The sequence below is a fragment of the Leucoraja erinacea genome, chromosome 19 (assembly GCF_028641065.1).
Source record: "Leucoraja erinacea ecotype New England chromosome 19, Leri_hhj_1, whole genome shotgun sequence".
NCBI classification, from domain to species: Eukaryota; Metazoa; Chordata; class Chondrichthyes; order Rajiformes; family Rajidae; genus Leucoraja; species Leucoraja erinaceus.
Genome location: NC_073395.1, coordinates 7,771,176 through 7,783,665, shown reverse-complemented (window position 1 = coordinate 7,783,665; position 12,490 = coordinate 7,771,176). Strand labels below are relative to the sequence as shown.

The window sequence follows — 12,490 nt, the reverse complement described above, 5'->3', positions numbered from 1 at the left end:
GTCCTCTGAAAGCAGTGGAGGCCAATTCTCTGGAGGCTTTCAAGAGAGAGTTAGAGAGAGTTCCCAAAAGCTCCAGGAACACACTAATCCCTTCATTCTGAACTGGACTCAAATCAATACACAAGGCTCAAAAGGGCAGCGTGTTAACACAGTTCACGTCCCAGTCTTTGTTGATCCCACGAATTAAAGCTCCAATTTGATTCTGTGCGGGGTTTGTACCTTCTCCCCGTGACCCACGTGGGTTTTCCCCCGAATGCTCCAGTTTCCTCCCACACTCCAAAGCCAGATTGGCTAGGAAATAATTGTAAATTGTCTCCAGTGCGGAGGGGAGTGCTAGTATGCGGGGTTATCGTTAGGACTTGATGGGCCGAAGGGCCTGTCTCCACGTTGTAACTATAATCTAAGACTTGTGGGTTTCTAGACAAACTGGCCTTTGTAAATTGCCCCCAATGCGCAGGGAGTGGATGAGAAAGTGGGATAACATTGAACTAGTGTGAACGGGTGATCGATCGATAGTCGGCGTGGACTAGGTGGGCCGTGGACTAGGTGGGCCGAAGGAAGGGCCTGCTTCCTCGCTGCAGGTCTGAATTAAACTAAACTAAATGTCAATGCATTCCTTCTCATCATCACACCCAACTTGGGGGCTGAGCAGCTGTAAATCTGTTGGTCTCTTGAGCAAACAGAAATGTCAGTGTGCTGTGTTGGCACTCCAGTGAACGATGGTGGGATGGGGAATCTGCACTAACTCAAGCAGAGAGACTCAACTACTCTCATATGGGCTGCCTGCCATTCATTATAAATATTCATAGAAGGATCGACTCAGATTCATGTGTCGTGGACCCAGTGCCGCTGTAGAGTGATACAGCGTGGAAACAGCCCCTCGGCACAACTTGCCCACACCGACCAACATGCCCCATCTACACTACTCCCACCTGCCTGCGTTTGGCCCATATCCCTCTAAACCTGTCCTATCCATGTACCTGTCTAATTCTTTCTGAAACGTGCGATAGTACCTCCCTTAACTACCTCCTCCGGCAGCTCGTTCCATACACCCACCACCCTTTGTGTGAAGAAGTTAGCCCTCAGATTCATATTCAATCTTTCCCCCCTCACCTAAACCTATGTCCTCTGGTTCTCGATTCCCCTACTCTGGGCAAGAGACTCTGTGCGTCTACCCGATCTGTTCCTCTAATGATCTTGTACACCTCTATAAGATCACCCCTCATCCTCCTGCGCTCCAAGGAATAGAGACCCAGCTGGCTCATCCTCTCCCTATTGATCAGACCCTCAAGTCCTGGCAACATCCTCATAGATGTCCTCTGTACCCTTTCCAGCTTGACAACATCTTTCCTATAACACGGTGCCCAGAACTGAACACAATACTCTAAATGTGGTCTCATCAACGTCTTATACAACTGCAACATGACCTCCCAATTTCTAAACTTTCCTGCATGTACACACTGCCAAGGCAACGATTCATGTCAACACCAGTTGAACAGTGAGAGAATTCCCTTGGAATGTTCTCCTTGGAAAAGTAGCTGAAGTAAAAGGCCAGATATGTCTCCACGCAGGGGATCACTGGTCGGCACGGACTCGGTGGGCCGAAGGGCTTGTTTCTATGTTATATCTCTCAACTGAGCTAAACTATGCTTCAAATAAATGTGTAGGAAAGGTCCTTTAGAGCAGGGGTGGGCAACCTTGTTCTGCATGGGGGCTGGGACCATATCTGTGAGCGGATGGCGGGCCACATCTATCACGTGTACACATGGATCCCGTCCCGGATGGCAGGCATCAAATCACATGTTCACAGAAGGTAGACAAAAATGCTGGAGTAACTCAGCGGATGAGGCAGCCTCATTCAATCCTTGCATGTCTCACCCGCTGAGTTTCTCCAGCATTTTTGCTGGAGAAACCTTCGATTTTTCCAGCATCTGCAGTTCTTTCATAAACATGTTCACAGATGGTGTGCGGCCGTGCCGGTGGCTTTGCGCAGGATGCGGGAGAGCCAGAGCTCGGCGCGGCGCGGATGATTTCTGGTTTCGGGCCGCATTCGGCCTGGGGGCCGCAGGATGCTGACCTCTGCTTTAGAGGATGGAACCTCTACTTGTATCACCAAGATATGTGACGGGGATTTTAATTTCCAAACTTTGACATTTCTTCTTCTCAATTTTAGATATCGATGAGTGTTCCTTCGAAAGAACCTGTGACCACATATGCATCAACTACCCAGGAAGCTTCGAATGCCTGTGTCAGAAAGGCTATACTTTGTACGGACTAACCCATTGTGGAGGTTTGTTCAAACTGATGGGTTGCATTATGATGAATTTGTTCTGAAGCTGCAATAGTACTGTAGTAGCATAAGATATATATGTGTGTGTGTGTACATGTGCACACACACGCGCACGCATACACACACACACACACACATGCACACACGCACACACGCACGCGCACACGCACGCACACACGCATACACACACACACACACACACACGCACACACGCACGCACGCGCACACACGCACACACACACACACACACACACACAGACACGCGCACACACACGCACGCGCACACACACACACACACACACACACACACACACACACACACCACACACACACACACACACACACACACACACACACACACACACACACACACACACACACACACACACACACACACACACACACACAGGAGCTAAGAGTAACTAGCATATTGTGATTATAGGCAATCTAAAAATGGACTTTCTTCCAGGGAGGCATGGTGGTGCAGCAGTAGAGCTGCTGCCTCACAGCGCCAGAGACCCAGGTTCGATCCTGACCCTCGGGTGCTGCCTGTGCGGAGTTTGCACGTTCTCCCTGTTACTGCATCGGTTTACTCCTGGTGCAGGCCTGTAGGTTAATTGGCTTCTGTAAATTGTCCCTGGTGTGTAGGAAAGAACTAATTTACGGGTGATTGCTGGGCGGTGCAGACTTGGTGGGCCGCAGGGCCTGTTTCTGTTTTGTATCCCTAAACCAGACTAAACTAAATATCAGTGAAGAAGGAACGGGTGTGGGTGGGTTGGGGGATGGGAGTGCGGGTTGATACAGAAAGATAGTCAGAGACAACCTGTCGCAGGGAATGACTGAGACGCTGGGGTTCGTGCTACAAACATGGCTGGGAATTGTGCTCGAATGGACTAAGCAGAGTGTGGGGAGAGGCATAATGAAGATTTACGCTTGGCCTGATGATAGGACCCAAGGCAGGGATTGTAACATCTCTGGTTGCACTGGGAATTAGATGAAAGAGGCTGCATCAGATCAAGGCAAATAGGGAAAGGTGCAAGCATGACTTACAATACATGTAACTATATTCTGAGCAAGCTGAAATTTGTGGAGGCTATACTGAAGGGTATTTTTACCATTTTTAGTTTTTACACACTGAATTCTTAGTACGGGTGTCAGGGGTTATGGGGAGAAAGCAGGAGAATGGGGTTGAGAAGGAGAGATAGATCAGCCATGATTGAATGGCAGAGTAGACGTGATAGGCCGAATGGCCTAATTCTGTTCCTATCACTTATGAAAACGAATATCAGTCAAATGTTGGAAACTCTTGAACATTTAATGTTTGATGGGCCGAATGGCCTAATCCTGCTCCTGACCAAAATTTATCCTCTCCTAAATGGGACAGCAAGATAATTTCACCGTTTCACCAACACGGTAATTATTTAGTTTGTAACAACTATTTGTATTATTTAGTTTGTTATGACTTACTTTTGGAAAGCGTATGTTTAAATTAGTTTCACTTTTTAACAGTGCTTCATATTGTAATAATACAAGGCGAATGAATGGCAGAGTAGACTTGATGGGTTGAATGGCCTAATTCTGCTCCTATCACTTATGACCTTAAAATGGCCAAAGTGTATGGAAGCAAAGAACTGTTGATACTGGTTTACAGAAAAGGACTCAAAGTACTGGAGTAACTCAGAGTAAATCCACACTGTATCACACCATGTCTCTCAATGCTGGAGTAACTCAGCTGTCCAAACAGCGTCTCTGAAGAACATGGATAGGTGACGTTTCGGGTCGGGATGCTTCAGACTGCCTGAAAAAGGGAGATTGGGTTTGAAAGGGGTCCCGACCTGAAGCATCACCTATCCATGTTCTCCAGAGATGCTGTTCGGGCAGCTGAGTTACTCCAGCATTGAGAGACATAGAGAGATACAGTATGGAAACAGGCCCTTAACCAACTTGCCCACACCGGCCAACATGTCCCAGCTACACTAGTCCCACCTGCCTGCGCTTGGACCATATCCCTCTAAACCTGCCCTATCTAAGTACCTATCTAACTGTTTCTTAAACTTTGTGATAGTCCCTGCCTCAACTACCTCCTCTGGCAGCTTGTTCCATACACCCTCCACCCTTTGTGTGGAAAAGTTACCCCTCAGATTCCGATTCAATCTTTTCCCCTTCACCCTAAACGTATCCTCGATTCACCTCCTCTGGTCTGAGACTCTGTGCATCCACCCGATCTATTCCTCTCATGATTTTATACACCTCTATAAAATCAAGACTGTATCCTTTTTTTTGTTCAAAGAATATGGCTTGTTTTCCTAAGTAAAACATTCATATGGAACCTATGAGTAATAACACTGGACTTTTTCTTCCACTCCACAAATAATAATTTTAGTCACAGTGATATTTTTATTTTGCTTGCTCAGATATCGATGAATGCAGCATCAATAATGGCAGCTGTGATTTTGGTTGTCTGAACACCATGGGAAGTTATGAGTGTGTTTGCCCTCCTGGGAAGAAGCTGCATTGGAACAAGAAAGATTGTGCTGGTGAGTAATCTTTGTTTCAGATCGGCACGGTGCCGCAGCGGTAGAGCTGCTGACTCACCGCGCCAGACACCCCGGATTTGATCCCGACAACAGGTGCTTGTCTGTGCGGAGTTTGCACGTTCTCCCCGTGATCTTCCGTTTCCTCCCACATTCCAAATACGTACAGGTTTGTAGGTTAATTGGTGGAAGTGTATAAATGTAAAATTGGCCCTAGTGTGTGGATAGGATAGTGTTAATGTGTAGGGATCGCTGGTCGGCGTGGACTTGATGGGCTGAAGGGCCTGTTTCCGCGCTGTATCTCTAAACTAAACTAAACTAAATGAACTAAACTATCAAGGTAAGTTGGCAATCTCTTCAAGTTAATTTGATCAAGACTCCACACTATAAAGGAGCAATGTACTTAACGTGCCTGAACTTTTCATTTTTAATTTAACACTGGAATATTTGTTCACTGAACTTTGTAGCTGCAGCAGAATATACTTCATAATCTCAAATAGCCCACCTTATAATTAAGATGATGAGCGTTTGACGGCACTGGGCCTCTACTCGCTGGAGTTTAGATGAATGAGGGGGGACCTCATTGAAACTTACTGAATAGTGGAGTGCCTGGATAGAGTAGATGTGGAGAGTATGTTTCCACTAGTGGGAGAGTCTAGGACCAGAGGCCATAGCCTCAGAATTTAAGGACGTTCCTTTAGGAAGGAGATGAGGAGGAATTTCTCTAGTCAGAGGGTGGTGAATCTGTGGGATTCATTGCCACAGAAGGCTGTGGAGGCCAAGTCAATGAATATTTTTAGGGCAGGGTTAGCTAGGTTCTTGATCAGTACGGGTGTCAGGGGTTATGGGGAGAAGGCAGGAGACTGGGGTTAGGAGAGAGAGATAGATCAGCCCCGATTGAATGGCGGAGTAGACATGATGGGCCGAACGGCCTAATTCTGCTCCTGTCACTTATGAACGTATGAAGCATGAACAGTACGCAAAATCAACATTGGGGCAGTTATACTCTGTTCCCACAGCAGCATAATAATCATCTAAACTCTTATTTTATTCAGTAATCGTTCAACAGATGTTTAAAAATCGAGTCTGTGGCTAAGGTGGGTGCAGGGAAAAGGCGAGGGGGGAAAATAAAGAATTATTTCTGCAATCAATTTGGGAAGGCACATGTTTAAATTAATTTCACTTTTTAACACTGCTCCATATTTTGTCCTTTTCACTATAAAAGGACCTCAGTCATCTTGTTGAGTCTCATTTTCACCTGACCCTCCGCCTGTTTCCTTTGTCACCGTTACTTTTTTTGCCTCTCTTTCATTCACTTGTCCTCTATCTTGCTCCATCAACCTCCATATCTCTCGTTTCCCTCTCCCCTGACTCTCAGCCTGAAGTAGGGTCACGACCCGAAACATCGCCCATTCCTTAGCTCCGGAGATGCTGCCTGACCGGGGCTGAGTTACTTCAGCTTTTTGTGTCAGACTCAGCTGTCAAACGTTCAAGGAATATGGAGGAATGAAATACAATTACCAGTGCCCCAAGACGTATCTGAGGTGAATACAAACTGTCTGGAGCACCGACACCTGCAAAGTGATTTACTTGTTGGCGATCGCCCTCAGTCAGTATTAATGGGAGCAGGAAGCGGTGACTGTGAAATTCCACCCACGGCAGGTTAATATTCTCTCATCTTACACCCCCCTTCCAGCAGGCATGTACTCAGGTCTGACACTGTCTGTAACCCGTTCTCACCGAGCCCACAGGCCACAATGGCTGGCTTCCTTTATCCTGGATATTTTGTTGCATATCTTTCCTTCATTTGTTCTATCTCTCTCTCTCTCTCTCTCTGCCACTTTCCATATCTCCCGTTTCCCTCTCCCCTGACTCTCAGTCTGAAGGAGGGTCCTGACCCGAAACGTCACCTATTCCTTCCCTCCAGAGATTCTGCCTGACCCGCTGAGTTACTCCAGCTATTTGTGTCTATCTATTGTCGACCTTAAGGGTCTGTCTCACTTGGCGACTGTCGGCATCATTGACTGACGTATCAAGTCACCGAAAAAGTCGCGGTGTGTCGTCGTATTGACGCGTGGCGTTTCTTCAAGTGTCGCAACATTGTTTTTTGTCGCTGCTGGACTTTGAAATGCTCAAAATCTTTCGGCGACCCTGATATGTCAGTCAATGACGTCGGCAGTCTCCGAAACAATTGCCAAGTGGGACAGGCCCTTTATAGCCTGACTGTGACCTCAGGAAGACAATAGACAATAGGTGCAGGAGTAGGCCATTCGGCCCTTCGAGCCAGCACCGCCATTCAATGTGATCATGGCTGATCATCCCCAATCAGTACCCCGTTCCTGCCTTCTCCCCATATCCCCTGACTCCGCTATCTTTAAGAGCCCTATGTAGTGCTCTCTCTTGAAAGCATCCAGAGAACCTGCCTCCACCGCCCTCTGAGGCAGAGAATTCCACAGACTCACAACTTTCTGTGAGAAAAAGTGTTTCCTCGTCTCCGTTCTAAATGGCTTACTCCTTATTCTTAAACTGTGGCCCCTGGGTCTGGACTTCCCCAACACCGGGAACATGTTTCCTGCCTCTAGCGTATCCAAACCCTTAACAATCTTATATGTTTCAATGAGATGCCCTCTCATCCTTCTAAACTCCAGAATGTACAAGCCCAGCAGCTCCATTCTCTCAGCATTAGACAGTCCCGCCATCCGTCAGCTGAAGCTGACAGATCGCTCACTCACAGAAGCACCACCGACGGGAAGAAATCAGTCCATCCCTATATGGGTTTGCACTGTCATTAAAGACAGACACAAAATGCTGGAGTAACTCTAGCGGGACAGGCGGCATCTCTGGAGAGAAGGAATAGGTGACGTTTCAGGTCAAGACCCTTTAGTTTATTGTCACATGCACTGGAGTACAGTGAAAAGCATTTTTCTCGCGTGCTATCCAGCCAGCGGAAAGACAATACATGATTACTATCGAGCCGTCCACAGTGTACAGATACAGGACAAAGGGAATTAAGTTTTGTGCAAGATAAAGTCCGATTAAAGATAGCCCGAGAGTCTTCACAAAGGTAGATGGACCACTCTCTGGTTGTTAATAGGACGGTTCAGCTGCCTGATAACAGCTGCGTTGATACTGTCCCTGAATCTGGAGGTGTGCATTTTCACACTTCCGTACCTCATGCCCGATGGGAGATGGGATAGAAGGAGGAGTGGCCGGGGTGCAACTCGTCCTTGATTATGCTGCTGGCCTTGCCGAGCCAGCGTTGTGTAGATGGAGTCAATTAAATAGGGGGTAGACACAAAATGCTGGAGTAACTCAGAGGTTGAGGCGGCATCTATGGAGAGAAGGAATGGGTGACGTTTCGGGTCGAGACATTCATTCCTTCTCTCCATAGATGCTGCCTCACCCTCTGAGTTACTCCAGCATTTTGTGTCTACCTTCGATTTTATCCAGCATCTGCAGTTCTTTCTTACTCAATGAAAGAGAGGTTGGTTTGCGTGATGGTCTGGGTACGTCCAAGGTACTGAAAGTCTGGAACAAGTCGGCACGTTTTTTCTATCCCCACTGCAACAAAGAAAATCAATGTTAACATTCCAACCATTGTCTAGCCTAAAGGGCCGGTCCCACGAGCATGCGACTCCATGCGGCAAGCGCGACCTAACGTGGTCGTTTGAACCGTACGGCCTCGAGGTGCCGGCCCCACTTCGATCGCCGGAACCGTTTGGAGTTGTTTGGGGCTGGGCCCGACATCACGCAGGGCTCCGAAAAACTGACCGGGTTCAAAAATTCCGCGCGGCAACGGCGTGGCGGCCCGCAGCTGCCTCGACGCTGTACGCACCGCCTCGACGCCGTACGCCCGTCGGACTTCGCTCGAACTTCACGTGACTCACTCGACCTCCGTGCGCACGGCGTTGAGGCGGCTGCGGGCTTTAGGTCGCGCTTGCCGCATGGAGTCACATGCTCGCGGGACAGGCCCTTTACTCAGTTTAAAGAGCAATATATAAATTTGGAATTCCTTAAAACCTGAAACATTTGTTCCCTCACCTCCCGAGAGGTTTTTCCAACAGTGTCTGTAAGAAGAAAATGCGAGTAATTTCTTAAAAGGGCAGAAAAAGAAATGTGCGTGTGTGTCCCCACCCACTTAAATAGAAAGCATGATAGAAAGGTGATAATGGATGGAGCTGTTCCCAAACCATGCCGCCATGCATCCCGCTAAAATGTTCCCAGTTAATTCCCGTATGCATGATCCCGATTTGGATAGCCTTCCATTCCTCTAGGTTCCGGGTCAGTTTAACTTAGTTTAGTTTACTTTAGAGACACAGCGCGGAAACAGGCCCCTCGGCCCACCAATCCCCGCCGACCAGCGATCCCCGCACACTAACACTAACACTACCCTACACACACACACTAGGGACAACTTTACACTTTACACCAAGCCAATTAACCTCCAAAACCTGCTCGTCTTTGCAGTCAGTATTCAGTATTTACTTCAATGTCATTTTAACTGAGTACTTACATACACCGATGAAAGGAAAACAATGTTTCTCGATCAGTTACCATCAGTGCGGTTAATAAAAACAGAATAAATACATATAGCTTTAAAAAAAATTTAAAATTACTATATCTAAAAATAGGCCTAAAAATTGAAATGAAAACAGACATTCAGACCGAACAGTGGCCTTACTTTGACAGGTGCCTGGCTGTCAAAGTATGGGCGAGGTTAGATATGCTGGTGTATGATATATGGGGAATGTGGGAGGAAAAGGAAGATCTCAGAGAAAAGCCATGCAGGTACAAATTCCGTACAGGCAGCACCCGTGGTCAGGATCGAGCCCGGGCCTCTAGTGCCACCATGGTCGGTCTCAAGATGTCGCCTGGCGAGCCTGAGGAAGACTGGCAGTGCCCGAATGGTTGGTCTATCTTTATGTTCCATTAGTCACTCTGCAGAGCGGGTGACTAATGCAACAATTAGCACTGCTTGGGCAATGGCCAGTTGGGATACGGAAAATATCACACTGGTGTCGTGTCAACACCAAGTCGGGGAAACTGGAGGGAAGAAACCAGCTCTTGGATGATGCCCACCAGTGCTATTTACATTTGCACTTTCTGCATGCCTGATGCTAACACTGAAAGCTTTAAGGAAAAACGTGTTATGTCTCCTTTAGCTGCCATCCGATACCTTGCACAGCATTAATATATTAATACTACATATTCATGAAAAGCAGTGAAATGAACTGGACGTACAAAATACTGATGAATCGGGAAATTCCAAGTATTTTGGGAAGTAGTCGCTACGAGGAGAGGTTAGACAAACTTGGATGGATTTCTCTTGAATGTAAGAGGTTGAGAGGAGACCGGATAGAAGTATATGCATTTATGGGAGGCACCAATGGGGAGAAACCTTTATATCTGCAAGGTGTCAAAGACTACAGGGCACAGCTTTAAGGTGAAAGGGGTAAAGGTGGGTGGAGCACAAAGGGCGGTGGGTGGAGCGCACTGCCAAGGTTGTCGTTGGAGGCAGATGCAATCGTGGCTTTTAGAGGCTTTTAGATCAGCACACGGCAGTGCAGGGAATAGAGGTATATGGACCATGTACATGCAGATTGGATCAGTTTAACCTGGCAGCATGTCTGGAACAAACATTGTGGGCCGAAGGGCCCTTTCCTGTGTTGGACTGTTCTACGTATAGATAGGGTGGTGGAGGGAATCTTTATAAAGAGGGTAGACATGTTAAAGACTCGAGGGCGTAGCTTTAGGGTGAGAGGGGCAAAGTTTAAAGATGAACAGGGCAAGTTTTTTTTTACACAAAGTGTGGTGGGTGCCTGGAATGTGCTTCCTGGGGTTGTGGAGGTGGAGGCAGATACGATTGTGGCATTTAAGAGATTTTTAGACAGTAACATAGATATGGAAGAAATGGAGGGATATGGATCACGAGCAGGCGGAGGAGATCAGTTCATCTTGGCATCAGGTTCAGCGCCAACTTCTGTTCCTGTGCTGCATTGTCATGTGTTCTACTAAGTTTAGAGACGGCGCAGAAACAAGCCCATTGACCCACCGAGTCCACACCGACCAGCGATCCCCGCACACTAACACTACCCCACTCACACTAGGGACAATTATACATTTATACCAAGCCAATTAGCCTACAAAGTGTGGAGTGTGTGAGGAAACCGAAGATCTGGGCGAAAACTCACCAAGGTCACCGGGAGAACATACAAACTCCGTACAGACAGCACCTGTAGTCAGGATCGAACCCGGGTCTCTGGCACTATAAGGCGGCAACTCTACCGCTGCGCCATCATTAGAACATACCTTAGAACGTCCCTTAGATACATCGGAATGCCCTTGTTAGAACATAATATTCTGTATTCTACTCTACATACAAGACCCCTCTGCATAGATTAAAATGAACAGTGGACAATCAATCCTAACAAATTGATTAGATTATGAAATGTTCAACAATTTCAACAAGTAAAAGTTTATGATTCTTCTTCTAATAGTTTCATTTATCCATTGATCACCTTTCAAGACAATTGTATTTTGTAGCACATGAAGTTCCCTAATTAATTTGCCTGTGTGTGTTTTTTACATAATTGTCAGACATTTGACAGCATGCGTGCCAAAAATCAGGCCCCTTGATCTCGGCTCAGGCCATCGCCATCACTGTAACTCGACAACAACGCTCTAAGATAATTTACAATATTTTTTTTTAATTTAAAGTGGGAAATTTGAAGGAAGCAGACAAAAGGCACAAAGGGTGATAGGTTAAGAACTCGCCTCACTACCAGCAGTTTTCTCAGCCGCAGTAACTCATAACCATCTCACTGTAAATTACTGCACAGCACATTGTGAAATAGAATCCAATCGCCTGGGGTACAGGCCCATCACTCACCAATTTTGAACGTTTTTCTCCGCCGAATGTGGAGCTTAATGAAAATCTACTCTCAGCAATTTTTTCACATCAATCTGAAGAAGGGTCCCGACCTGAAACATCATCTGTCTGTTCTCCCTGCAGAAGCTGCCTGGCCCTCCAGCACTTTGTTTCCTGTTTCAAATCCGTCTCTTCGATTCAGTGACACCAAGTCCTAGCCGACCAGTGATCCCCGCACACTAATAGCCCCGTCCCACGGTACGAGTTCATTCCAAGAGCTCTCCCGAGTTTAAAAAAAATTAAACTCGTGGTAAGCACGGAGAATGAACGTAGCGGGTACGTCGGAGCTCGGGGGCGTCTCTTAGCGCTAACGGCAGGTACTCGGGAAGACTCACTAACGGCAGGTAAGCACGGGAAGACTGGTGAAGATTTTTCAACATGATGAAAAATGTTCACGAGAGCCCCGAGTACCGACGAGCGGCCATTACCGTAAATCTCCGAGTTCGAATCGGCAAACACGGGAGAACGCTTGGAATGAACTCGTACCGCGGGACAGGGGGTTTAACACTATCCTACACGCAAAGAACAATTTACAATGTTACCAAGCCGATTTAACCTCCAAACATATATGTCTTTGGAGTGTGGGTGGAAACCGGAGCACCCGGAGAAAACCCACTCAGGTCATGGGGAGAACGTGCAGACCCGAAAGTCAGGATCGAACCCGGGTCTCCGGCCGGGTCTGTGAGGCAGCAACTCCACCGCTGCGCCACCGTGCCACTTTAACTTTGCGATTACTGA

The 12,490-nt window shown here is 47.2% G+C and overlaps 1 protein-coding gene across 4 annotated transcripts in view; it reads left to right on the top strand.

The window, feature by feature from the left end:
- scube1 (signal peptide, CUB domain, EGF-like 1) overlaps positions 1–12,490 on the top strand; it is a 189,337-nt gene that overhangs the window by 146,967 nt on the left and 29,880 nt on the right. For all 4 annotated transcript variants that reach the window (XM_055650219.1, XM_055650220.1, XM_055650217.1 and 1 more), the window contains 2 exons: positions 2,174–2,290; positions 4,705–4,827. In XM_055650219.1, the coding sequence (XP_055506194.1) occupies positions 2,174–2,290; positions 4,705–4,827 (240 nt within the window). The remainder of the gene's footprint in view (positions 1–2,173; positions 2,291–4,704; positions 4,828–12,490) is intronic.